The 26,253-nt window shown below is 48.5% G+C and overlaps 2 protein-coding genes across 7 annotated transcripts in view; one reads left to right on the top strand and one right to left on the bottom strand.

Annotated features, from left to right (window-relative positions):
* Window positions 1–2,731, bottom strand: part of WDR25 (WD repeat domain 25) — a 131,560-nt gene extending 128,829 nt beyond the window's left edge. For 2 of the 5 annotated variants that reach the window (XM_010968778.3, XM_045505695.2), the window contains exon 1: window positions 269–2,584. The gene's annotated coding sequence lies outside the window, so the exon portion shown is untranslated. The other 3 variants (XM_074365035.1, XM_074365036.1, XM_074365037.1) reach the window with 3 other exon arrangements.
* Window positions 2,732–2,743: 12 nt separating this feature from the next.
* Window positions 2,744–26,253, top strand: part of WARS1 (tryptophanyl-tRNA synthetase 1) — a 30,624-nt gene continuing 7,114 nt past the window's right edge. Inside the window, exons 1-7 of one of the 2 annotated variants that reach the window (XM_010968777.3) lie at window positions 2,744–2,861; window positions 8,726–8,904; window positions 13,807–14,020; window positions 14,950–15,058; window positions 19,851–19,970; window positions 20,525–20,707; window positions 25,761–25,861. In XM_010968777.3, the coding sequence (XP_010967079.1) occupies window positions 8,791–8,904; window positions 13,807–14,020; window positions 14,950–15,058; window positions 19,851–19,970; window positions 20,525–20,707; window positions 25,761–25,861 (841 nt within the window). In that variant the 5' untranslated portion in view covers window positions 2,744–2,861; window positions 8,726–8,790. The other variant, XM_010968776.3, reaches the window with a different exon arrangement.

A 26,253-nucleotide genomic window follows, 5' to 3' on the forward strand; every position in this document is an offset into this window, starting at 1 on the left:
TAAAGACAACTAAAACTGTACTGAAAGACATAAAAGAGGACCTGACTCAATGGAGACACAGTGGCTGGAAGAAAGACTCATGGTTTGAAAGAGGTCTTCCAGGTCAACTTGAGCAGTGTCTATTACCAATTTAAACACACATAGTTTTTACTGCAACAACTCCACTTTAGAGCTCTGTCCTACACAAATACTAGCATATATTTGCAAAGATAGTTGTACAAAGAGAGCCTGCAGCACCGTTTATCGGCAACAAATGAGGAGAACTTACACTCGTCAACGTGGATGAGGTTAGGTCTGAAAATACTGAAATGGAAAGATGTCCGGGATCCACCAAGTGTTAAAAGCACACCACCCTCACCTTCATCCTCCCCTTGTGCTCCAGTCTTTCTTTCTATCCTCTCTGCCTAGAATGCTCTTCCTCAGATATCCCAACTCGACGATAAGCCAGTCAGAGACAGACCCACTACACAAAGCCGAGGTGCCTGAGGCATCAGTCCACTAATTCTGAGGGTGTGATCCAAATCCACCAGTTTCACCCCAAACACAAACACAAAGACAGTGAATTTCCCCTTTCTAAAAAACTCTCCCTGGAATTCTGAACCACCATAGATGATAAATTATAGCCAACTAGTATCTGCACAGAAGTATCTCCTTCTGGAATAAATGCTGTGCGGTTAACACAAAGCAGGTACAGTCAACAGGAAAACAAGGATGCAGGACACGTCCAGGACAGCAGAGGGCGTGTTGGAGCAGCACTGAAAGCGCAGGCAACAGGCAACTTCGGAGATAGCCTGTGTGCCCTACCTTAATATACCACCCTGAGTTCCTCTTCCCACCTGTGAGCTCAGGTGAGCACCTCTGGGTCCTTAGTTACTCCATTCCAAACACCCTATCGCCCACGTCCTCCCCTGGAATCAACCATCCCACTCCTTCCATACCATTTGCCTGAAGGGCTCCGCTCCCAAACAAGTTATATCATTACCCAAAAAAAAGTCTGCGGTCTGCCTCCTCCGAAAATCCCACCCCCATCTGCAGCCCATCCAGGCAGGTGAGACCTTCCACACACAGAGCCATTGTCTAAATAAAACTTCCATAATGAGCCAGCCCACCTCAAATGGAACTAATATAATATAATGAATTAATTATAAACTAATGGAACTGAGCACTGCAAAGGAATTGGCTTTTCTTTTCTCTAAATACTTACTCTGGTGCTGGGGCCCATCCTGGTCAGACATCTCACCTGTCTTAACTCCTATGCAGAGCACTCCCACCACGGCATCCCATTCCATCCTGCCAAAGGGAACCCAACAGGTTCCCCCTACCAAGACATGACACCTGTCCTCTGCCACTAGGATGGATTCCTACCCACCAAGTTAGCTGCTCACAGACAGTTGTCGCCTCAGAGGAGATACCAATGGCCAGAATTAAAGATAAGGTCTATGGCAGAAGATCAGGGAGTAGTGTGGTTGCCTAACAAGGCAAGGCAGCAGAGACTGAAAGAATGCCGGAGGGTGGATGATAGGGCTCCCTGTCTGCTTCATGTACATTTCATTCAGTCATTCAACAAACACTGGTGGAGCGTGGGCTACTCACCGAGCCCCACACTAAGCACCAAGAACACCGCAGCAAACAAGGCAGCTGACGATGCCCTGTGCTCACCCTGCTCACACGCTGGTGGGGACAGACAGACCACAACCAAGTGAAACAGAAGATGTCTGGTGGTGAGAAATCCTAAGGAGAAAACTAAAACAGAAAAGAAAAGTAGATGCAATGGTGGGCTTGGAGTTGCAGTTTCATACCACAGGCCAAGGGAGGCCTAGCAGAGGTGGTGAGAAGCACTGAAGGTTGAATCCACAAAACTATTCAAATGGGGTGAGAGAGGAGGCAAACACGACTTAAGGAAAACAGGCAAAAACGGAGAAGACGGGGAACTACCGGGAACAACATAAATTTTAGGAGAAAAAATGTTTGCTGCCTTTTACGTTTCTAAGGCAAAATGGAAGAAGAAAAAGAAAAAATTGTCATGGAAAGAGGGCAGGGATTAAACTAAGAAGAGGAACAACTACAAAGAAAAGTCAGGTCGTTGGAGAAATGAGACTATGAAAGGGGAGAGTGGCACTGGCAGTCACCAGCATGTCGGTTCCACTAGAGCAGGACTTTTTGTGTTTTGTTCACTGATCTCTAGCATCTAGAAATATTTGTGAAATGCAACCTGGTGGGAAGGGGCACACAGAAAGCAAAAGGAATAGGATATTCTCATTCAACAAACATTTTCTGATTACCTACTCTGTGCCAAGCCTTATGTTAGGTCTTATGGACAGAGATTAAACACAAAACACGGGTCCTGCGCCGGAAGCCACAGACTGATGAAGGCAACAAACAAGATACGACCAGAGATAGGTTTTGGAGAATGAGTAAGAGTTAGCCGGACGGTCAAGAATGAGAGGCCAGGATCGTCCAAAGCACTGCGCGTTCGTAAGGAACCAGGGATGCAGGACAGGCGAGCGGCGGTGAAAGGCCTGCGCGGAGAGGTCTGGAGCACTTCAGCCGCTGCCAGGTCCCACTCCCCTCCTGCCCCCCGGCCCGCCGCTCACCACACGCACCGGAAGCGCTCGGTCCTTCCAGAGGCAATCCGTTCCGCAATCCGTTCCGCAATCCGTTCCGCAAGCCGCAGCCCAGTCGCGTTCCGCCTGCTCCGAGGCCGCCAACCAATCAGCGGCGGCTCCCGTCCGTGCCCCCGCGAGATCAGCCAATGATGGCGCAGCCGGGCCGGAAGTTGTTCTGGCCGGACGGCGTTTCCACGGACGCCCAGGAAGCCACCCGTGGCTGAGCCGGCAGCGCTGACGGGCCCGGCTAGGCGGGTAAGTGAGGGCATGAAGGAGGGAGGGAGGCCGGGGCGGCGCCTGATGACCTGGTCCTCCCGGAGCCGCCTGCACGCCAGGTCCCGGAGTATCCTACTTATAGCCCGGCTAGCTCTCCGTCGGGTTCTGGCACCACGAGGGGCGCGGAGGCTGCCACGGCGCCCCTCGCCCCCTTCCTCCTGGCGCCGCCGACCCGGCCTGTCGCCCACTCCCGCCAGCACCGACCCTTCATCGTCTCCCACCTCTTCCCTTTTCCCAAAGGGAGAGACCCGCGCTTTTAACGAGTGCCGGCCATGTGACAGGGGCTTTGTCTGTAGTATCGCACTTAGCCCCCTCCGCGGTAAAGTTGGGAGGCTTCTTCATGCCCGTTTCACAACTGAGGAAACGGAGGATGAAGCGGAGAGGTAATGTGACTTGCGCAAGGTCGTGAACCAAGAGAACGCCCAAGCTCGGATTGATATCCAGGCTCGACTCAGAACTCATGATCCTTCCACTGCACCGCTCCATCTCCGTGAACAAAAGTAGCTGGGGAATTTTCCCTCCCCCCATGACTACACACAAACAGTTATTCATACTGATGCTAAAGAGTAGGGAGCAGGAAGAGGGCGGGGAGGTTGTAAGGAGGCCAACGTGTGCTATGGGGTGGCTGATGCAATGACCAGCTAATGGCTTGATTCTCGAGAGGGTTTCACTGGTCTCCACCCGCACCCTCCGCAACCCACCCCTGATTGGACAGTCTCATCAAAGAGATTGGTCAAGAGGCTCTAGCGTTTCTGAGAAACTGGGTGATTTGTAAGAAACTCCTACATGCAAGTAGTGAAAGATGAGATAAACAGGGGGGGAAAAAAGAGAAGAGCCTTTCCTAAAAAGGCAACTGAAAGAAAGAGAAGACTATTAAAGAAGAGCTCTGGCTGCACAGGGCAGTCTCAGCTACTCAACTGCCCAGCGTGACCAGTGGCCACCCCTGCAGTGTCTCCTACAACTTGGGTATGTATTGCCATCTTTGCGAGACTTAGAGCTTAGTACTTTTAACCAGCCTTTCACCAAAGTGCTGGAAACCTTGGCTGAGAAGATGAGGGTTAATCTTTCTTAGGATCAGGGTGTTGTGCATTTTATTTCATCTCATTGACTCAAAGTTAAGGCGATTCACAGCTTCTGTAGGGAATAGAGCTACTGGAAGAGCGGTTGCCTATTTGGATTTGTAGCTAGGCCTTGAACACTTTCCGGTTGGCTGTCATGTTTTTCACTACTGAGGCCTTCTTAAATAGTCGACATCCATCCACAGTATCTCATTATGATAAGTTTCTTATGCCTGGCTTCATATAAATAAATGTCTTTGCCTTTTTTTTTTTTTTTTTTTTTTTACTTTTTTGAGTGGAGGTAATTGGGTTTATTTATTTTTTTCTTTAATGAGGGTACTGGGGATTGAACCCAGGACCTTGTGGATGCTAGGCATGTACTCTACAACTGAGCTATACCCTCCCCACTCTTTGCCTTTTAAGATAATGTTCATTTTATTATTTAGAGGGGAAAGTATCCTTTCCTCTCAACGTTTAAAAAAGAAAAAGTGAACTTAATCTGTTCCACGGTTTGAAGTGTTAAAGAACTCCTTGCCCGAAAGAAATCATTTTCTTTTCCCCCCGAAAACTGGACAGTCCAAGGCCATTGTCTTCCATACCCTGGGACCAGGATGTAGAGGGGTGGTGTCCCACCTCCTGGTGGGGTTCCAGGCATCCGGAATTCCTGGGTCACCAGCTCTTCTCTGCTGCCCCAGAACTGACTGTTGTGATGCCACCTTTCCCCCAAGTTGCAGCATCAGTGTATTCTGATCTTATCTGTGAGATGATTTCAGGTTGGCCCAAGTAATTTTTGTGTTGTTCTGTTAAATCATTCTATAATTCTTCCCATTCCTCATCTCAAAACTGTTCCCAGTTTCTTCGGGTGCCTGTTATGCTCCTCAAGAGCAATGGAACCTATCCAAATGAGCACAAGATTTGAGTTGTTTCAAAAGTAGAACCTAAGAGTTAGTTTTTAAGAGACCTTCAGCTTTCTCTTTAAAGGCGCGCCGGTCTGCTGTGGAGTGTGCGGTTTTCCTCTTTACACTCCCACTGCTTTTCTTAGAGGAGATAATAGGTTACTTCACAGATCATAGCTTCATTTCTTTCCTTTAGATTGTAGTATTAGTTAAATAGATAAAGCAATTTTCCTTGACAAAGATTCAAAGCCCTATTTGCAGTTTATGCAGTAAACACTTAAGACGGTGGTCCTTAGCCTTTTGGCATCTCAGATCCCTTTGAGAAAGTTACAAAACCTGGATACTGTGCTTAGAACCACAAATACACCAACATGCACACAGACTGTCAATGTAATTTTAGAGGTTCTGAACTCTGAAGTTAAATTCTAAAAAGTTAGTTAACAAAGAAATAAAGGAGGATGTTGACTAGATGGGAGAAAGAAGGAGAAGATGTGCACTTAAATGGGGTAAATGGGTGGATGCCTGGAATGAGAGAAATGAGAGTTCCATTCTTTGTGTCTGATCACTCCTGAAGTATTTACTCACTCAAGAGGTTGCATCATGCACACACACACAGGATTTACAGCATAGGTGATTCCCACACAGGGAGTGTGTGCCTCGGGACCGTGAGAGCTGGGAGACCTCACCTGCTATTTCCTTGGTGAGATTCCATTCCTGTGTGTCCCTTCTTACCTAAATGGGATTCTGATCTTTAAAGATACCTGTTTTTCCTACAGCATGGACCCTAAATGCAGGCTCAGTCCTTATAGCTGATCCTCTAAGGGTATTTGCTCCATTGCAGGGGGAGACTGGCAGTCCACGGCTCACCAGTCATTCTACCTGGCACTTCTAGGAATTCTTAAGGATGATTTTAAGCTATACTTGATTTTGGTCCTACTCACAGACTTCAGGAACTTACTGCTACCACCTGTTGCCTTCCATGCAGAACACATTTTTGGAAGGACAAGGGTGAACAAAAGGGAGTTCCAAAAAGTGACCAGAATTATGGGCAGATGTTAGCAATGGGTAAGGAAACTGGACTGGGCATGTGAGATCAACCTGGCTCTTCCCAAATCTCAGAGGGCTCAGTGCAGTGTCAGGATGTTTTAAGAGGCCGTGTAAAGTCCAAATGGGGGAAATCTACCTTAAACTGGACTGAGCACTTGCAAAGATATAATAAGAGGATATAAACCAGAGGGGGAAATTGAACTGTGATTTATGAGATTCGTTCATCCAGTAAATGTTGATAAGCTACTCTGTACCAGGTACTAGAAGCACATAAAAGAGTAAAACGTGCTGCTTGCTTTCACTGTGTGCTGAAGAAGGCATAAATAACTAAATGCAGTGTGAGTGCTGTAATAAAGTCACTAACAAATGCTTGGGATCACTGAGGACAGAGCAGCCAACTTGGCCCCATACACTCAGGAGTCAGGAGAGGCTGCAAAGAGGAGCTGAGGTTTGAGTTAGGAAGACAGTGGGCAGTGTGCAGGCCGAAGAGGGGGTAGGACATTCCAGGTACGGGGAGCAGCTGGAATTTGAGAGAGCTCATGATTGAGGGGACTTTGGCATCAGATCCTGGCTTGACTACTCTGGTTTTGGAACCTCAGAGGGTTGTTCTGACTTCCCTGAGCCATCAGGCTCTCATCTGCAAATGCAGAGCATACACTGTACCACCCAGCTTTGAAAGTGGGGAGAACTCGGGATCATGTGTAGAGCATCAGGACACGATGTTGGATCCTTTGTGGCTAGAAGTAATTTTCATCACTTTGATTATTATTTGATATGGGCAGGCCTGAGTTTTTCTTCCCCTCTTACCCACCCAGTGTAGGTCAGAAGTTTCTTCCGCATTCCTTCTCCCTTTTATGGGCCTCTCTAAACTGTGAACTTTGTTTCCTAACTCATATTTCTCACTACACTTCCCGTTTCTGGGAATTGAGGTGCTGCTCAGCACAGAAGGGAAAAAAAACTGGCTGCTGTCCCTTCATGGTTCCATTGACTTATATATAAAGATTAGTTTGGGGGAGGAGGGTATACCTCACCAGTAAAACATGTGCTTAGCATGCAAGAGGCCCTGGGTTCAATCCCCAGGACCTCCTCTAAAACTAAATAGATAAATAAATAAACCTTATTATGTCCTGCCCCACCCTCCTAAATAAATAAATAAATAAATAAATAAATAAATAAATAAATAAATAAATAAATAAATAAATAAATAAAAGATATCCTTTACAAAACGGGGGTGGGTATAGCTCACTGGTAGAGCGCACGCTTAGCATGTACGAGGTCGTGGGTTCAGTCCCAGCACCTCCATCAACAACAAAAGATCAGTTTAGTTAAAATTTACATATTTTTAAACAAATATTTAACAAATGGAGAAATAAAAATAGAACACCCCCTTAAAAGTCTATGTTTTGTTAATAGAGTTGCTAGAAAAAAATTTTAAAATGATTAAAGAAACAAAATGGTCATTCATTAAACCTCTGCCATGGAGCTGATTCTCCACCTGCATTATCACAGTTAATCCAAGACCAGTCCTACAAGTTGTGTTATTATTGTTACTCCCATTTTACAGTTGAGGGACTGAGGCTCGGTACCGTGTAGGATAATGTTTGAGAGTATAGCTTTAGGGTCAAACTGCTTGAGTTTGTATCCCATCTCTGCCACTTGCTGTATTATCTTGGACAAGTCTTTTAACCTCTCTATGCCTCAGTTTACTCATCTATAAAATGGAGATAACATATCTGTCTCATAGGATTTCTATAAGGCTGAGATGAGTTTATATGTATAAGGTGTTTAGAAAAATACCAGATACATAAGTGCTGGAAGTTAGCTGTTGTCGCCTAGCCTCGTTGTCATGATCATCATCCTCGTTCAAGGAGTAGCAGCGAGTCATACATGGAGCTGGAGTTCGGCCACGGTCTGGATGGAGACCTAACAGATAATACTTGTATTGGTTTATATCTTGCTCTACAGTTTACAAAATGCTACCATGCTTTTTTCTTATTTCTTCTCACAATAGCCCTTGAGGTGGGTGAAGTTCCTAATGGTGTTGCTTTACAGCTGAGGACGCTGACCCTCAAGAAAGGGCAGTGACCTACCCAAGAGGGACTGAGCATGGCTAGCCTCTGCCCCAAAGCAGTGTCAGGTGGCCTGCCCCTTACCCCACCTCTTTTCAAGGACAATAGTAAATAATGACTAATAAAGGTGCAGGTACACCGTCTTCAAAGGTTTACAGTTAAATAAGGCAGCATGTGGAGTGGACAGGCTATTTGTAGGTCTTATCCCGTTTGGAACCCACAAGGGCTAAGGCCCTGCCCACCATCCCAGATAATCCCCTTCCTCCACCCCAGATGAGGCCCTGCCTTCATCCCAGACCTCCCTTCCTCTGAGAACAGAACAGCTGGCCAGCAGAGGAAGCTATTTGTCCAGCGATATGTGGGTTATGGCTGCAAAGGCCTGGGAATTCATCCCCAAAGCAATTAAGGTAAAGAATAAATCACAATTTGCCAAATGTTTTTAGCTGTAGTGAACCCAGCTTTACTAAAGTGCTTTGGTATTTGCTCCCTGCACAAACACGAGTCCTTCCTGTGCCCTGGGCACTTGCTCTCGGTTAGGAGGGGCCAAATCATAGCAATTCCTTTCAACTTCATCACTAGCGTTTGTTGTTGTTTTCCCCTTTTACTGGCTCTATATTTCTGCTTATTTTTGTATTATGTTGTTTTATCCATGCCCTTTATTATAACTCACCTCCAACCTCTTTGGAAAGGAGAACAAGATACAGGAAGGGGAAAACAGCTGTGATGGTTTATTAAACTCTCGCTCGCTCTCCACCCCCGCCCCACCCCCACAGGCTTGGCTGGACCACTGAGCAAACCTCCCAGCTCCCTAGCCCACTGCGAGCGTAGGTCCTCGAAGATGGCAGACGTGCCCGACGGCGAGCAGGGATGTGGCTCTCCGCTGGAACTGTTCAACAGCATAGCTGCTCAGGGGCAGCTTGTGAGGTCCCTCAAAGCCGGAAGCGCATCCAAGGTGTGTCATTTTGCTGGGTCTTCCACACGTGCGGCTGATCCAAGTCTGTGGGGTGGTGTTACCAGATTTCTGTTCCCTCCACACCTGAGGTATTTTGGCTCTCGTTTTAAATCTGTTTTCTCCTCTGAACAGTATTGATGCATGCGGTCTAAAAGCAGTGGTCCACCCGCTCGGCCCACTTCCTGCTCCAAGAAACAGCTGTTTTCATTTCTTTTAGCTGATTCTTCTGATATGTCACCCCCACATCTCTCAAACGCACAGTAATCATATTGCTCCTTGATTTTCAAGTGTGGGGCTGTTACTGTAGAAAAGGAACACTTTCATAAGCACTTCCCATCCCCCAGTCTCCTGCTGCGAGCTCGGTCAGTGTTAACACTGACGTTATTCTGACCAGGTAAACACTACTGACAGCTGACCCACCAAGGACAGTGTGAGAGCTTCTCCTGTCCCACCCAACTTTTGTTTTCTTTGGAGTTGATATTTATCTTGATTTCTTTTTGTGGGGCTCTTCTATGGGCTGATGATGGTGGATCTCCAAGCTCTTCCCTGTTGTGTGAATCCCCTCTCGAGACGTGTACATGAAGCAGCCTGTTGAGTTCGTCCTCTTGAAGCTCGCTCTCTCAGGGCCCTCTGCCAGCTTCCCTCCAGATGGGAACTCACCTCTCCCCCCAGCCACACCCTCACCTCTCTCTGCAGGGTCCCTGCTTCTTCATCCTAGGTCTTACTCCTTGGTTTATTTTGGCAGAGCAAATCCTCCAATGGTTTCTGAAAAAAATAGTGCTAAGGAAGGAATTTTTTGAGATCTTGCCTGGTCTGAAAGTACCTTTATTTTACCTCAGATTTGGTTGAGAACTAGGCTGGGTATAGAATTCTGAGGTGGATGTGATTTTCCCTCAGAATCCTGAAACCATTGGTCCATCCTCACTGGCTCTCGGGTTTGCTGTGGAGAAGCCAGGTGCCATTCCTTTGTCTTTTCTGTCAAAGGTCACAGGACCTTCTCTTTGTTCCAGTGCTCTGAAATTTCCTGGGACAGGTGCTCCTTTCAGACTGGAAATTCATGACCATGAATTCTCAGAAATTCCATTATTTTATTATTTCTTCAATATCTACTGTTTTTTGTTTCTTTGCTGATTTTTTTTTTTAACTCGGAGATGGGTCGTCTGAATTTCTTATTTGGGGACTTATTTTTATTTCTTTTTCTTTTTGTTCTTCTTTCAGGTATATTTCCTCAACTTCTAACCCTCCTACTGTTTCTCACCCATCCTGTCCCTTTTAACCAAGAGCTCACCTGATCTCTGAATGTTCCTTTCCCAAAGGTCTCTGTTCTCAGTTCATAGGGACAGTGTCCTTTTGTCACTGAGATCTTGATGATACTTTTTCCGATGTTCCCTGCCCCCTTTATAAGCTCAGTTTCCTTTGAGTTAACTTTTATTCCTTCTGCCTTTCTGAGATCGGGTCCTCAGGTTTTTGGTGGTACACGGCTGTCCACTCACGGCTTTAAGGGGGCACTAAAGGCTGGCTGGAGGGTCTCACGCGTGAGAGGGGCTTCTGTGCAGCTTTCCCTTCCCTGGAGAGCCGCCCGACTGCTCCTTTCTTTGGGAAATCTTCACTGCCGGGGTCTTTAGGTCTCTTCCCTGAGGTTAGTAGAGTTCTCAGAGAGGACTCTTCTGAATTGTCATCCAGGGGGTACGGGTCTGGCTGCTTCGTTGTGCAGCTGAGTGGAGCAAAGGCGCTGGGCTGTGCAATCCTTCACTGATCCCTGGAGCCCCTGCTCCCAGGGCCCCGCCCTGCTGTGCAGAGCACCTCCAGTCTGGACCCTTCAGCTCTCCTCAGGACACCAAACCTCTGGGTGGGGCGGGGGGCTGGGGTGGACCACTGAGTAACTGCTTCTTAGACTTTCAACCAGCGCTCCTGCCTTTATTACCCACTTTCGCCCTCGTTTCTTTGAGTATCGAGCACCGCCTCTGCCCACACCTCTCTGGGGCTCCACGGCAACATCAGCCCAGTCGCCGCCCAGCTGTTCCACAGAGTCTTAGCACCTATTCTTCTCCGGAGTTCAGTCGGGTGCCAGTCATGCATCTGCTTTCCAGCTTCTGCACTCTTGTTGCTGTCATCCTCTTCCTGTTTCCTTAGTCCTCCTGGGATGATGCCATCTTTAAAGATCCCTTTGCTGGTGCTGCAGTGGGTTTCAGACATGTGATCCATTCAGTCTGCATCTGTGGCTAGCACCTAGGCTCTTCCTCTCGCTCTGAGATGCCGCCACTACTGAGTCACTCAGCTTCTCCATCTCCATCATTTCCAGTCCCTGTCGTCTTTTCAGAAATCTCTTCCTAGGTTCTCATCAGATGATGTCAGCCATTTCACACTCACCTCAACAGTTTACTTTGACTCTTTGGACTCTAAATAATCCAATGCATCTTAAAATAGATAAATAATGATACCCAAAAAAAGGAGTTAATTATTCACAGAAAGAGGTTCATACACCAGGTAGGTTCAATGAATGAGGCTAAGTTGTTTTTTAAAAAATCTAAAAACCTAAAATAAATAAAGGACCCAAATATTGATCATTTACTCTATAAACCCATTTTAGGAAACTGACAGTGATATTTTTGTCATTTAACATTAATTTGAGCAACGTTAAGAAATGTTTTTAGTTAGTAAATCCTAGTGGCTCCAGTTATGGTCATCATTTCCATGAAAGAGCAATACTTAACACAGTGTAGAATCATTCTTTTGAGCGTGGTCTTTGACACTCAGCAAGGGAGATCAGAGGTTGCATGATGAGACCAGAGTTAAATAAAGTGAATTTGTATCTGACCTTGAAATATATTATACTAGAAGCACCTGATGTTTTAGAAATTCACTTTAAGGAACATAGCTGAGACCCTTGGAGCTCGCTGGGCCAGTGAGGGTGCCACCTGTCTAGTCACAGGCTTTGGCATTCTTTTTCTGCTCCGTGTACCGGAGAATAACACCTCGTTTTCAGAAACAGTAGCTCACGAAAGCTCCTCCCAGAGGATAGATCAGAATCTGGGGCCTCTGGCAGGAATTAAGAGATGACACTGGGTCAGAGGGGTTAAGACAGAGAACAGAGCCTTTCTTTTTCTCCTTTTAGTTTAAGTAAACTTTTAAAATTGAAATACATCACTCATTCAGAGAAATATGGAGATCATAAACAGACAGGTCACTCTATTTTCACAAAGTGACCAAACCTGTGTAACCAGCATCCAAATGGAGGAACAGCACAGCAGTCATCCCCAGGCCCCCTCGTCACGGCCTCTACCCTCCCGAGAGAGGCCTCTGCCCGTGGATGGTTCTGCCTGGGCTGGAACTTCATAAAATCAAGTAGTGTATGTACAGCCCTCTAGGTCTGCCTCTTTTCAGACCATCAGCTTTTAAATTCCATTTCAATGTCCTGGTCCATGAGAACAAGAAAACAGACAAGGCGAGCCTGCTTGTCTGTTTCGGTCCTGTTCCAGGTTACAGACGGTCCTTGAGGCGGGACACTGGTTAAATGTTTGACTTTCGAAGACTCATTTAGTTGGAAGCTGAGTTAGGCCAGGTAGAGTCTTGATACGTCAGCATAGCCAGCGATTAGAGGGTACTGACCACAGTGCACTTCAAAGCAGGCAGTTCTCCCAGAGATAACTTGACAGATGGTGCTTGCTAAGCGTCCCTTCTGTGGCCAGCACTGAGCCCAGGCGCTGCAGAAGTGAGGCAGGCAGGACATACCTGCCCGTCGGAGGTGGGTGGCCATCCGACCTCTAGTGTGAGTTGTATCCACGCGGTTGTTGCTTCCACACTCCAACTCGTCTCAATGACAGATTCCAGGTAGTGTCAGAGTTTTAAACACAAATCTGTGTCTGCAGAATCACCCTCCAGTAACAGTCCTCTGTGGCCCAGGTGCTGCACCTGACGGGGCAGCTCTCTCTGAATGGAGCTTGGAGGTGCAGTGTTTCTCCACTGGGAAGCCCCTTTATAGCACATTATGTATAAACTCAAAATGGAAATGTTTGTATTTCCCTTGGCAAGCAGATTGGACCGTGTGTATTCTTTGTTTGCGATCTAATCCGGCAAGGCCAATTATGGGAGTCGCGCTTTGGGGCATAGCACGACTAATCTGCTTAATTAGGTTTGCTCTTTTAAATAACAGGCTTCCAGGGGTGGCTCGTGGAGGCTTCCGGAAGGGGAGGTCTTTAACAGGCTGCCAGAGTTCCCAAGGGTTCATTTTCTATTTATTTTTCTTACGCTTGTTATAAAACACTAACTTCTGCAAACACTTTGGACAGCTTGACAAGACTCTAGAATGCATCAGTAAGATTGTTTCCCAGTGAATCCCTCCCAAAAGTCTGTATTCTCTTCCTTGCCTTTATCTGTTTTCACGGTGTCTGTTTGAGCCGTTACTGTCCTTGGTGGCATCGTTGTCTGAGTGTCCATAAACACTCATCTCCATCTGGGTGGAATGTGAAAACAAGTTCCAGGGTGGAGCTCAGTATCCTCAATTAGTGGGGCTTGTCACATGTGTCCTCTGGCATCAGTGGCTTTTAAGAAATATTCAGCACATTAACTCTGTCATAAACAACAGCATTGATTATGTCACTACATTCATCCCATCATGTTTGTGGTAGTAGTCCATCGTACTGGAACAACAGATAAAAATAAAGTGCATTTGGGCCCACGGCTTGCCGTGTGCCTGTGGGCAAGCTCCTTCCCCTGAGTCTCAGATTCTTCAGCCAGAGAAGGACAGTGACAGTGATGCCTTCTTCATAGGGTTGTAAGGCTAACGAAGTAATAACATGTGAAAGCATTTAGCACAACGCCTGCCTCACGGTAACAGTAACATTCAGCACACGTTGGCCCTTGTTAGTATTTCTAGCCTTCACCCTTATTTCCTTTGTGCAGGATGAAATTGATTCTGCAGTGAAGTTGTTGTTAGCCTTAAAAATGAGCTACAAAACTGCCACAGGGGAGGATTACAAGGCTGACTGCCCTCCAGGGAACCCAGCCCCTGGGGGCGATTGCGGCCTAGATGCCACTGAAGAAGGAGAGGATTTTGTGGACCCATGGACGGTACAGACAAGCAGTGCAAAAGGCATTGACTATGACAAGCTCATTGGTATGTTGTGGGGGAAGCCCAGCTTTCTGAAGTGATTCCACTGATGTTTTTTAATTTGGATTAGTCATAAATCCAGTCAAGCTTCAAGGCCAAGTTAAAAATCGATCCTAAAATCTTTCGGTGGTGATTTATATCCCGAAAGAATTATTTTTAATTAAAATAACAGTGTAAAATGTATTTCAAAATAATGATTTATAGTAGACAGCTTAGTAGAAGCTTTTTCCTTTTTTTGAGTAATTCATAACTGAGGTTGGGGGGGGCGGCAGTGAACTGGGTGCCTTTGCAGTCATTTGGATTGTCTTTGACTTAGTGGTTACGAGCCAGTCGTAGATTACTTGTGTCTCCAGTGATACTGAATCTAGAGCTAAAAAGCTCGAAGTCAGCTTGAGAAGGGTGCCTTCTCACAGGTGACAGGTACTCACTGCCAAGCACTTCACTGGGGGGCTTCCTGTTTAGGAAGGGCCTTGCTCTGAAACCGCTAATGGTGTCAAAGAAGAAACATAACTAAAATGTTCATATCTAAGTCAAAGCCATTTTCCATGATTTAAGTAGACTACCAATGAGGGAAAATTTGACTAAAGACAGACGTTAATTCAGTTAAAGACTATTTAAAATTATAGCTGTCGATGTATATAAATTACACCTCCATGAGCAATAAGCCGCCGTGTGTGTGTCTAAAGCTGCTAGCTCGACTGCATTCTGGGTGTTTCCCGTCCGAATCCAATCCCAGACAAAACAGCATTTTGTTCTGTAACTTGTTGTCCTTCCCGCTGGCTGAGTTGGTGGAAGGGGCCAGAGCCAAAGGCCTAAAGAGAGCTGGGTCAGTTATGGCTGCACGTGGATCACCAGTCTCTCCTCTTGTTTCAGTAACATCACCAAGCCTCCCACCACCTAAGATCATCATCTCTTTTTTCCAATTTTCTTTCCAGTTCGGTTTGGAAGCAGTAAAATTGACAAGGAGCTGATCGACCGAATAGAGAGAGCCATTGGCCAGAAGCCACACCGCTTCCTGCGCAGGGGGATCTTCTTCTCACACAGGTCAGGGGCTTCTCACTGCGGGACCTCCCCCCGGCCCTTCTTTGATGAAGAAAATGATCAGGCCACTGTCCCTTCCCACTGCCTGGTCCTTGGGGACAGTGGCCAGTTGGCAGAAGGCCGGAGTCCCCTCTGTCCTGTCAGCAACTAGCTGGGGGATCGTGCCCGTCCCTTCACCTCTGACCCTTAGGTTGTTCATTTGTAACTGCCCACGCCACAAGGTGGGGTTCAAGTACACAGCCGATGAGACTCATTCCAGATTAGGTGCCCAAAATTATAAAATGTCATAAAACAAAAGACATTAGTGTGTCCAAGTTCAGCGTTTCCCCCAAGATAAGCAGCAGGCTTCCTGAAGGTATGTGCCGCTTCCTCCTATTGTGCCAGCCTCCTCATTAATGATATCAAAAGAGAAACTTAACAGAGCCTCCCTGGGACAGAATATCCCTGCCTTAGCCCGCAGATTCCACACAGATAACGTCAGAAAATGGGCAGGTTCCAAAAGAGCTCCTGCCTCTCCCACCCCACACATCACCTGGGGTTGCAGCCAGCCCATTTTCTAGGCTGTGTTCATGGAATTGGTGGTCCGAAGGAGGGCTGTTCTGTTCTGCCCTCACATCATGGTTACGGGAGAGCACACGCAGGACAGACTCGGCGATCTAAATTCTGCACGCAGAGAACTCCAGGCCCCGCTTGGCACGCTTTCTGGGCAGAATATGATCAAAGCCTTTTCCTTAATTGAGGTTTAATTCACATGACATAAAATTCACCTTTTAAAAGTACATAATTCAGTGGGTTTTGGTTCACTAGGTTATACAACCATCACCTCTTTCCAGAACATTTTCATCACCCCAAAAGAAACCCTCCACCATTCCTCCCTCCACCATTCCTCCCTCCCCGTCATCACCACTGACAACCACTAGCCTGCTTTCTGTGTCTGTGGATTCCCTATTGTGCACATTTCGTGTGAACAGAATTATACATCATGTGGCCTTTTGTCTGGCTTCGTTCACTTAGCATCATGTTTTCAGGGTTCGGGCATGGTGTAGCCTGTGTGAGCCTTCATTCCTTTTTATACTAATGCTGTTCCATTGCATGGATCTGCCCCTGCTCAGCAGTTGATGGACATTTGGATTATTTTCACATTTTGGTTTTCAGTATTGTGGCTCTGAACACTTGTGTACAAGTTTTTGTGTGGACATATGTTCTAAGTTCTCTTGGGTGTGTAGGTGGGGGTGAGATTGCTGAGTCATGAGGTAACCCTTTCTGAGGAACCACCAAATGGTTTTCCGCAGAGACTGCGTCATTTCGCATCCCCTTCAGCAAAGTACAGACAGAGGTTCCAATTCTCCACATCTTCACCAGCACTTGTTACTTTCCGTTTTGTGTTTGTTTTCTACAACCGTCCCAGTAAGTGTGAAATGGTGTTTCACTGGGGTTTTGGTTTGTATTTCCATAGTGACCAATGAGGTTGCGCATCTCTTCATGTGCTTGCTGGCTTTTTTTATATTTTCTTTGCCAACTTCTTAATTGTGTTGTTTATCTTTTTGTTACTGAGTTATAATAGTTCTTAAATATTCAGGGTACTAGTTTCTTATCAAATACATGATTTGCAAACATTTCCTCCCATTATGTAGACTGTCTTTCACTTTATTGACAGTGTCCTTAGAAGCACAAAAGTTTTAAGTTTTGATGAACCCCAGTTTTGTTTGTTGGGTTTTGTTTCCTTGTGTTTTTAGTTGCTTGGTGTCATACCTAAGAAACCATTTCCTAATTCAGGGTAATGAAGATTTACACCTGTGTTTTCTTCAAAGTGTTTAACTCTTTTAGCTGTTATATTTTGGTCTCTGACCCATTTTGAATTAATTTTTGTATATGTGTGAGGGAGGGTCCAACTTTTACATGTGAATATCCAGTTGTCCCAGCACCATTTTTTGAAGACTTTTGTTTCCTTATCGAATTTTCTTGACACTCTTGTTGAAAATTAGTTGACCATATACTTAACGGTTTATTAAATGTACTGCATAGTCTTGATTACTGTAGCTTTGTCGTAACGTCTAGCACTATAAAGCGTGAGTCCTCCAGCTTTGTTCTTCTCAAGATTATTTTGGCTGTTCTAGGTACCTTGACTTCCAAATGAATCTTAGGATCAACTTGTTAATTTCTGCGAGAAAAAAAAAAAAAGGCAGGTGGGATCTTAATAGGATTGCACTGAATCCATAGATCAGTTTGGGGAGTGTTGCCTTCTTAAAATATTAAGTCTTCCAATGCATGCACATAGAATGTCTTTCCACTCATTAGGGCTTTAGTTTTTTTCCAGCAATATTCTATAATTTTCAGTGCACAAACCTTGTATTTCTCTTGTTAGATTTATTCCTAAGGTTTTGTTCTTTTCGTTGCTGGTGAAAGGAGCGTTTTCTTAATTTCACTTTCAGGTTGTTCGTTGCCATTTCTGAAGGGAAATGTGTCTCCTCTAGCTCAGGGCTCCTCTCCAGCTCTGCTCCACTTCTGACACCAAAGGGGTGGGTTTTCCACATACCAAGGGATTCTGCAACCATAAACTGGGCGTCCTGCAGTTTATCCTAGTTCTCATGCCGTCCACCTGGAGAGGGCATCAGATCCCACAGATTAAGGGCTCAACCCCATGAGACTGCCCCCCCCCCATTCAGGCACAAATCACAGGTCCAGGTTGTTACCGGACCATAAATCAGAGCTGATTTTTGTTTGCTGCACCAACTTTGCATTCCTAGAACAAATCCCAGTTGATTATAGTGTCTAATCCTTTTTATGTGTTGCTGGATTTGATTTGTGGTTGCTGAGGATTTTTGCTTCTGTATTCATAAGGGATATTGGTCTGTAGTTTTCCTTTGATGTCTTTGCTTTGGGTGTCAGAATAATACTGGCTTCACAGAATGAGTGGAAAAGTATCCTTCTTCTTCAGCTTTTTTGGAGAGTTTGTGTGAAGGATTGTTGTTCATTATTTTTTGAAAATGTGAGAGGATTCACCAGTGGCGCCATCAGGCCCTGGCCTTCCCTTGGTGGGGCTCTTTTATCACCAGTTCAGTTTCTTCGCTTGTTACAGATCTGTTCAGACTGTCCGCTTCTTCTCGAGTCGGCCTTGGCAGCTTGTTTCTCTCTAGGGCTCTGTCTGTTTCATCGAGGCCGTCTAGCTTGCTGGCGTACCGTTGTTCACGGTGTTCCCTGATAACCCTTGTTATTCCTGCCAGATAAGCAGTGCTATCCCATTCACTCCTGATTTTGGTAATTTGAGTCTTTTTTGTTTCGGTGTTTGTTTTTTTTTCCTGTCTCTTTAGCTCAAGGTTTGCCAGTTTTGTGGATCTTTAATCAAAATTTTTTATCTTAGCATCTTAGTTCTCACTGCCCTTATGACTTATTTTGTTTATTTCAGCATGATAGTTCTGTAGGCTCTTGCTTAGGGAGGCACAGGACTTGAAGTTTTGGCCACTCTCAGATTGGAGCGCTCCTCTCTGATCTGTCAAGGAGGGGATTTGACGAGCTCTGCCTGGTGCTGTTGGGCCGCGGCACTGGGCAGCTGCCTGGGCGCCCTCAGCAGCTGAGAGGTCCCTGCTGGGACTGTCCCCACAAAGCTGAGCTCAGAGTAGGAGCCCAGTCAGCTCCCCCTTCCTCAGGACAGCACATAGCGAGTTCTCGGGGACTTCCTACCACGGCATCAAGAGCCACTCGTGTGACAGCTCGTGTTTCCTCTTCTGTGAGCTGACAGGGGTTTCATTTGGCTAGTTGTGAGAACCAGAGAAGGACTCTCTTTCTTCCAAAATCAAGTGTTTTATTCTTACTTCAGAAGCACTGTGTGAGCATTCCGTGGGCGGGGCGGGGAGTCAAAACTAAGCAGCAAACCCGGAAGACCCTGAGGCCTGTCAGCCCAGGGACGGGCGCTGTGAGCCCTCGGTCTGGGGTGCAAGAAGCCACTTGCAGAATGCTGTCTTCTAGATTCTCCTACCCAGAGCGCTGGAAAAAATAGTTATTCCTTTTATTTGGGCTCACTTTGCCCAGAAACAAAGAACATTCACACCTTAGAAAGGGTGATTTCACACCCTGCCAAAGTCACTGGCAGGGGCGGGGAAGGCTTCTTAAAAATGCAGATTCCCAGACATCACCCCCGACCCACTGAAGCCGAATCTGTGAGGGTAGAGCCCGGGCAGATGGACGTGGAAACGGCTGGCCAGGTGATTCCAGCGCACAGCCAAGATGGAGGCCCCTTCGTGTGCACTGTCTGTGGACCCTAGTCCTCCAGCAGGGTGGATGATTCCAGAATATCTCCCAGATGAAGACACCGGGTCTGGATCTGTCTGAGGGAGCCCCAATCAGATCTCCAGCTGGGGACATTCCTTACTCCCTGTCCTATGTCAGGACTGTAGGGAGCCCTGCGACCTCCCCAGGCTGGGTCGGCGGAGTCCTGGGACTGGGTGGTTCTAAACCAGGGTTGTGTAGTGTTGGCCTGGCGTCACTCCCAGGGAACCGTGTGAAGCAGATGATACGTCAGCGGTGATATTTGGGAGAAGCCCCAAAGAGGTCCAGTGGCTGCCCAGCCGTATCCAACTTTTAAACACATTATCCCCACCCTGCGTGTCTTATACTTTAAAAATAATCACAGGAGAAACCAGTTCAGAAGTTTCCTGTCCTTCTTGTAACATAAGCACCAGGGATGACAAGCTGCAGTGATCATCCGAGCGGCTTATCTCTATTTCCAAGTGAGCATTCGCGCCTTGATTTTTCTCTCAGAACATCACACTGTTTTCTTGTCTCCTTTCCCCTCTAGGGATATGAGTCAAATTCTTGATGCCTATGAAAATAAGAAGCCATTTTACCTGTATACGGGCAGGGGCCCCTCCTCCGAAGCGATGCACGTAGGCCACCTCATCCCATTCATCTTCACAAAGTGAGTATCACGTCATCTGACTGCTCGCACATGTGTGGTTGGTCACAGACCTCGCCTCGAGCTGACAAGGCAGCTCTAGTTCATGTTGGCTTGAACAACCAAGGTCTGGGAAATTGGCCCCTTTGTGGCTTCTGTCCATCTCGTTCCCGGTGTCACTTTAGAGGAACGTGGGTGATGGAGAAACCCTGCTCTGGAGTCACTGGACCTGCGTCCTCCTGTTCCTTGTCCACGTGACCACAGAAGAGTCCTTCATTGAGCCTTACTTTCCATATCTGCCCGAGGCAAATAACAACACCGACCTCACACAGTTATCGTCAGGCTTCAAAACAGAGTGTGCAGAGCGGCCAGCATGAGCCGATTGGGAGGCCCTCCCAGTTAATAAATGGTGGAGGCCCTTGTTCCCAGTAGTCAAGTCCACAGCATGACCAGGCATGCAATGCTATGGACCAGCGAGTTTGGACGTACACCGGCAGTAGGAACCATGTTTCCAGATGCAGAGTGGCATTTTTCTGCGGGGAAATGAGAGGTCAGCCTTCTTCCCCCGTGTCCCTTAGGTGGCTGCAGGACGTGTTTAACGTACCCTTGGTCATCCAGATGACCGACGACGAGAAGTACCTGTGGAAGGACCTGACCCTGGACCAGGCCTACGGCTACGCCGTGGAGAACGCCAAGGACATCATCGCCTGCGGCTTCGACATCAACAAGACTTTCATCTTCTCCGACCTGGACTACATGGGGTAAGAAGACGCTCGGCTGCCTCTTAAACGAGCAGACGTGGAGACCAGGTCGCCGTGGCCGCAGCGCCTCTCAGACATCTGAGATATCGAGGTCTGGACAGTGTTTTTCTTCCTTTATTAAGTGTTGTGATCTGGTTGATTGGTTACATTGACGATGAAGATTTCCGTCCTCAGCTGTGACGGAGGAGTAGCCCTGCCTCGCGGGTTCCCCCCGAGGTGGTCGGTTGTGCCAATCAGGGTGTTTTTCCCTTCTTCAAGGTACCCTTTCCTCACACAGGAAAGACTCATGGGTGACACCGTTCCCTCACAGTCTAGGTTTTTAAATCAGCCACTTAATAGGCCAGAATATCTCATTCTGAAAATCCATGAGTTATAACTTCCGAGGTCCTGAACTTCATCCCAAAAAGTGTGTTAGAAGAGTCAGACTTTGTTGTGGGGGAGGGGACAGCTCAGCGGTAGAGCGTGTGCGCAACACGCACAAGGTTCTGGGTTCAGTCCCCAGCATCTCCATTAAATAAATAAATAAACCAAATTACTTCGCACCTCCCCCCACAAAAAAAAAAATGACAGAGAAGTCAGAGTTTGTCAGCTGTCCCAGGAGGAATGCCGTCCAGCTCAGCAGGTAGTCCATGAGCCCCTACGATGTGGTGCTCCCGCACAGCACTGACTGTCCCCAAAGGGCAGGGATTGAGACTCTTATCTTGCTGCATGGAGCGTGGCCCCTGTCACGCGGGTTGGTCGGCAGCTCCTGGCGGGGCATGCTGGGAACACCGGCGGGGCTGTGTGAGCAGTAGGGGCAGAGGAGTTTGCCTGTTTCCCCCAATCGTTCCCTTTGTAAGCACTGACGTCTGAGTGGTCGCTTTGTATTCACTGAGAGAAATAGATGCCTCGGTAGGAAATCCCCGCCTTCCTACCAGCCAGTACATGAGTGAATCTAATTGTACCTATTACATTCTTTCAGTCGCTTCTCTTGTGGGCACGGAGGCATGGTGGGGTGCTTGAAGAAAGGAAGGTAGACCTGAGTTTGAGTCCTGGCACCTCTGTTTCGTGGCCATGACTCAGCAAGACTGGTCCATGAGTAGGACCAGATGAGACCTTAGCTGTCAACGTTAGTATAACTTTCATAGCACTTAGTTTTACTTCTCTCCCCCCATTTTCCCTAAAAGGACTTGATTCAACTGCCTGAACCCACAGACACTCTGTGGGCTCTGCCGCTCTTTTTAGGACAAGGCCCTCTGTGCAGCCTCGTCCCGCTCACTGCGGCCCCTAGCCTCTGGTCCCCCCACCCCCCGAGCCAGTGCTCTTTCTAAAAGGCAGGTTTGGCCTTGTCCCCTGCTCGCGCCTTTCCCGGTTCTCCATCATCAGGATGCAGTTACTCTTTCCCCTTCGCACCCCAGCCCCGTGTGATTTGGCCCATGTTCCGCTCCAGCGTCACCGCTCCCCCCGACTGGACGGAACTGTTTGCAGTTCCACATCCTCGCCTCTGTCCACACTCTTCTCTGCCCAGAGTTCTCTCCCCTGACCCTGGTGCTCCTAGCTCAGCAGAGTCCTTTGCTGTCTTCCGCACGCGTGATCACACATCACCTTTCCCTGGGAGCTGTCCCTCCCGAGCCAGAGTTAGGTGCCCCCTCTCTAGTTCCCCCATGCCCCGACTCCCCGTCTGAGCATGAGGGGTGGTCCTCTCCCACTAAGCCAATAAAGCAGCAGGCATAGAGCGCCCTCCCAGGCCCTAGAACAGAGCAGTGAGCAGAACAAAGTCCCCGCCTCGCTGCACAGAGATGTTGGTGGGGCAGAAACAAACACCTCACGAGTCCATGAGGACGTCACGGGAAGTGGGTGCGTGATCGGGGTGGGGGCGAACATCGGCACAGTCCACGTGTGAAGGCCGCCACGTGGCCCACCCTGCTCTCGGCGCGTTCTCACCTAGAACGTGGGGTCTATGGTGGCTTTTTTCCAGCCTCTCTGGTGACTGCAGCTTTGAATCTGCCTCTTTGCTCAGTAAGAACTTCCTTTTTCTCTGTAGACATGGAGTAAAGATGAAAACCCAGACAGTATGTAAACCAAAGTGTCTGTACTACCTCTTTTTAGATGTTGTATGTTGACTCTAAGGTTAGGCGGGACATTTAAAAGTTGAATTCTGATTTCAAGTATCTTTTTCCCTTTAAGAGTTTCTTCTAAACATTCAAGCATTTTACTTTCAAAATCTAAATCTTTGATTTAACAAAGTTCCTTCCTCATCTTAAGAGCAGAAGTACAACAAAGCCAGCCTCCACCCTCTCGAGGGCCCCATGGGGGAAGGAGTCAATGGTGGGGCTGCAGCTTCCCGCCACCCCCAACCCACCACATTTCTGGCCCTGCGTGTGGAGCCGTGAGGGTGGAAGGACCCTGCTCCAGGGATCTGAAAGCTAGTGTTCCAGACCCAGCTCTGTTCGGGGTTGGCTTGGTTCCTTTGGGCAAATCCTTCAGTTCTCTGAGCCTGTTTTCCCATGAAGTGAGGGGTTTACACTAGTGAGAGGTGGTCCAGTGGAGGGGTTCACAGTGCTCTATCTGGGCTCTCATCCTGCCTGCACCTGCCATGTGACCCAGGCCGTGAGTTACCTCCTCTCTGCCGGCTCAGCTCGTACACCAGACAGGTGTTTGCTGAGTTTCTGCCATATGCCAGGCCATTGCTGGGGGTTCAGCAGCCACTGTGTCAGGTGCTCCCTAACAGGGGGGGTCCTATGGCTAACAGGTAGTAGAGCAGGTGACGTGAGTGTTGGGAGGATAGCGAAGGAGTGAAGAGTAAAGAATGGGTCCCTCAGGGCGGGGATTGACAGTACCGTCACTGCAGAGCTTTGTGGGGACTTGCCAAGCCACTGCACATGAAGTGCTCGAGCTGGCTGGCTGGCTTCTGGCGAGTCTCAGCGTCACCGTCTACAACCTCTTCCAACTTCAAACCCTGTCACTGGTCGTCTGCCTGTGTGAGTAAATCTGGGAGATGTTCTCCAAACCAAGGGAGTGTGATGGCGGGTGTTCTCCAGGAGGCAAACTGTGGTACCCGGCCCGCATTTATGGGGTGCAGCCAGGTCTGTTCCTTATTCCCAGCGAAGGCAGGTGCGTCACACTCATTGGCAACTGGGCTGTCCCCGGGGACACCATGGGCACAGTGCGGCCAGGAAGTGACCCATCTTCCAAGAACAGTCAAGGTGGTCTTCTTCAGGAGTCCTGCTCAAACGCTCAGAGCTGGAGCCCTGTCACAGTTCCGGGATGCCTTACACTTTCCCTCTTTGTGGGGACTGGGAGCCATCTCGTGCAGTGTGACCCCAAGTGGAAGCGGGGGCCACTGGCCCATTTGCCCTGGGGATTAGCACAGACAGTCGCCCCGATCCCGAGGCTGCATGGAGTCTTTGCTGGCCCATCTCCCCCAGTGGCAGACAGCTCTTGTGCTCGCCAGGTGTCAGCAGCATGAGGCCTGCTCGGACAGGAGATAGTTCCTGTTTCCACAGGACGACAGGGCAGGCATCTTTCCAGGTGGTTCTTGCACTCTGCTCTCTGCTGTGTTCCTCATACTGAGCAGGTCACCCAAGCTGGGAGTCTGCTTGTTGCCATGTCTCCTGGTGTGTCCTCGCCGTGGAGCTGCTCCACCCTGTCCAGAGCCCCCAGGACTGAAACCCAGCTGGCTAAGCCATAGCCTCACCCCCTCCCTCCTTCCCCCGATCCCTGTCCCTCCACCATTGCTGACTGCGACTCTGAACAGACCCAGCTGCGGTGGCCTTGACCTTTACAGGGCTTCCTGCCTCGCACTGCCCCCAACTCAGACAGCATTGTCCCTGCACTTCTGACACTCACACCCCACCTGCCAGAGACGTTCAGGGGTCCCCCTTCGGGGCCAGAAATCTTAAACTCTTCGAGCGATATGGTAAGAGAAGCACAGGCGTTGGGGCCAGACGAGCCAGATCCCAGGGCCTGTAATCACTAGGTCTGTGACGTGACCCTTGATCTCTCCAAGCCTCTGTCTTTATCTCTAAAGAGGAGGCGAAGCTGCTGCCTCGAAGGGGCGTTGGGCAGTGTTAGCTTGTGTCCTGCCCTTAAAACAGCCCCTGCCACACGGTAGTAAACATTAGTTTTCCCACTTCTTCCCTTTGTGTCCTTGTGGTGCCTGACACTGCAGGGCCCGGCGGAAAAGCTGCTGAGTGCGTTCATCAAAAGATACAGTGTAAGGAACCACTCTGGGTTCCGCCCCTCCGGGTGTTGGCTTCATCTTCAGCCTCATTCTAATAGCAGAATGGCTGCCACAGATCCAGACCTCCTTTTCACACCTCTTACCATCCAGGAGAGTTCGGTTGCTTGAACCACCATCAGAGCCCAGCCCTGTTGCTGGGGCTGGGGTCACCCTGCCCAAACGGCACAGAAGCCCCACAGTAGAGGGGCAACGGTGGCCAGTGCGGAGGACGCAGTGCACTGAGACAAACGCTCCTTCCGGGGCCCGTCCTTTTCTGTCCAGACATTCCATCCAGTGACAAGTTGCAAGTACAGTTGACTGTTGAGCAGTAAGGGTGTTATCCATGTGTAACCCAGGCAGCCTTCCACATCCTAGGTTCCTCCCCATCCGCAGGCTCCACTGACACAGACCACGTAGCACTGTAGTACTTAACTACTGAAAAGTATCCACGTATAAGTGGACCCACATTGTTCCTGGTCAACTGTGGTCTCCCACAATAAGCACACAGTCTGTCTCAACAGAAAAGTTGCCCTGGGGCCCCCAAACTCGAAGCTCTGCGGGCTCAGCAGGTGACCCCTGCAGAATTCGAATATCTCACATTAGCCACTGAGTCTGAATCCGGTGTGTTCTTGCCTCTTTTGCTGACGGGATTTGTGTGGATTCCACACTGGCTCCTTCCGGGTCCCTCCGCTCTGCCCGCTGCAGGCACCTTCACCTATAGGTGGCGTCTCAGCAGCTTCCTCTCCAGCGTGTCCCAGGCCGGATCGGGCCTGCTGGGGTTACGGTCCGCTGCTTTGCCCTCCATGGACGCTGCCCTCTGGGCCTGGGGTTTGATTCTGATTGTCTTTGCAGGATGAGCCCAGGCTTCTACAAGAATGTGGTGAAGATTCAGAAGCACGTTACCTTCAACCAAGTGAAAGGCATCTTCGGCTTCAGTGACAGTGACTGCATCGGTAAGGAGCCCGCGGCTGCCTGGGCTCCGCCCGGCCCCATCAGAAGGGAGCAGGGCCCTGGAGACACCGCGGCAGCACGTCGAGTTGTCTGCCAGGGCTGAGCTGTCTGAGAGGGTGGTGTTTGCTGTCTGTCTTTTTAAATAGTAAGCCCAGGGCTGGGTTTTCCCTGGAACGTAAGAGCTAGTGTGATGCATTCGACCCCTTTTCTGGGCCGTGTGGAGCCGTACTCAGGATACCAGCTGTCCCTCTCCTCAGTCATCCTTTTTAAGGTTTAGAAGAAAGAGATTGGGGACGATTTTGGAGTCCTTGGCCTGCTTGTGGGGTTTCAGTCAGTGTGGGTAGCCTTGGGGAGGCCCGGGGGCATGAGAGGACCTGCCCTGGTGGCCAGGAAC

This window comes from Camelus bactrianus, chromosome 6 (genome assembly GCF_048773025.1).
Source record: "Camelus bactrianus isolate YW-2024 breed Bactrian camel chromosome 6, ASM4877302v1, whole genome shotgun sequence".
Taxonomy (NCBI): domain Eukaryota; kingdom Metazoa; phylum Chordata; class Mammalia; order Artiodactyla; family Camelidae; genus Camelus; species Camelus bactrianus.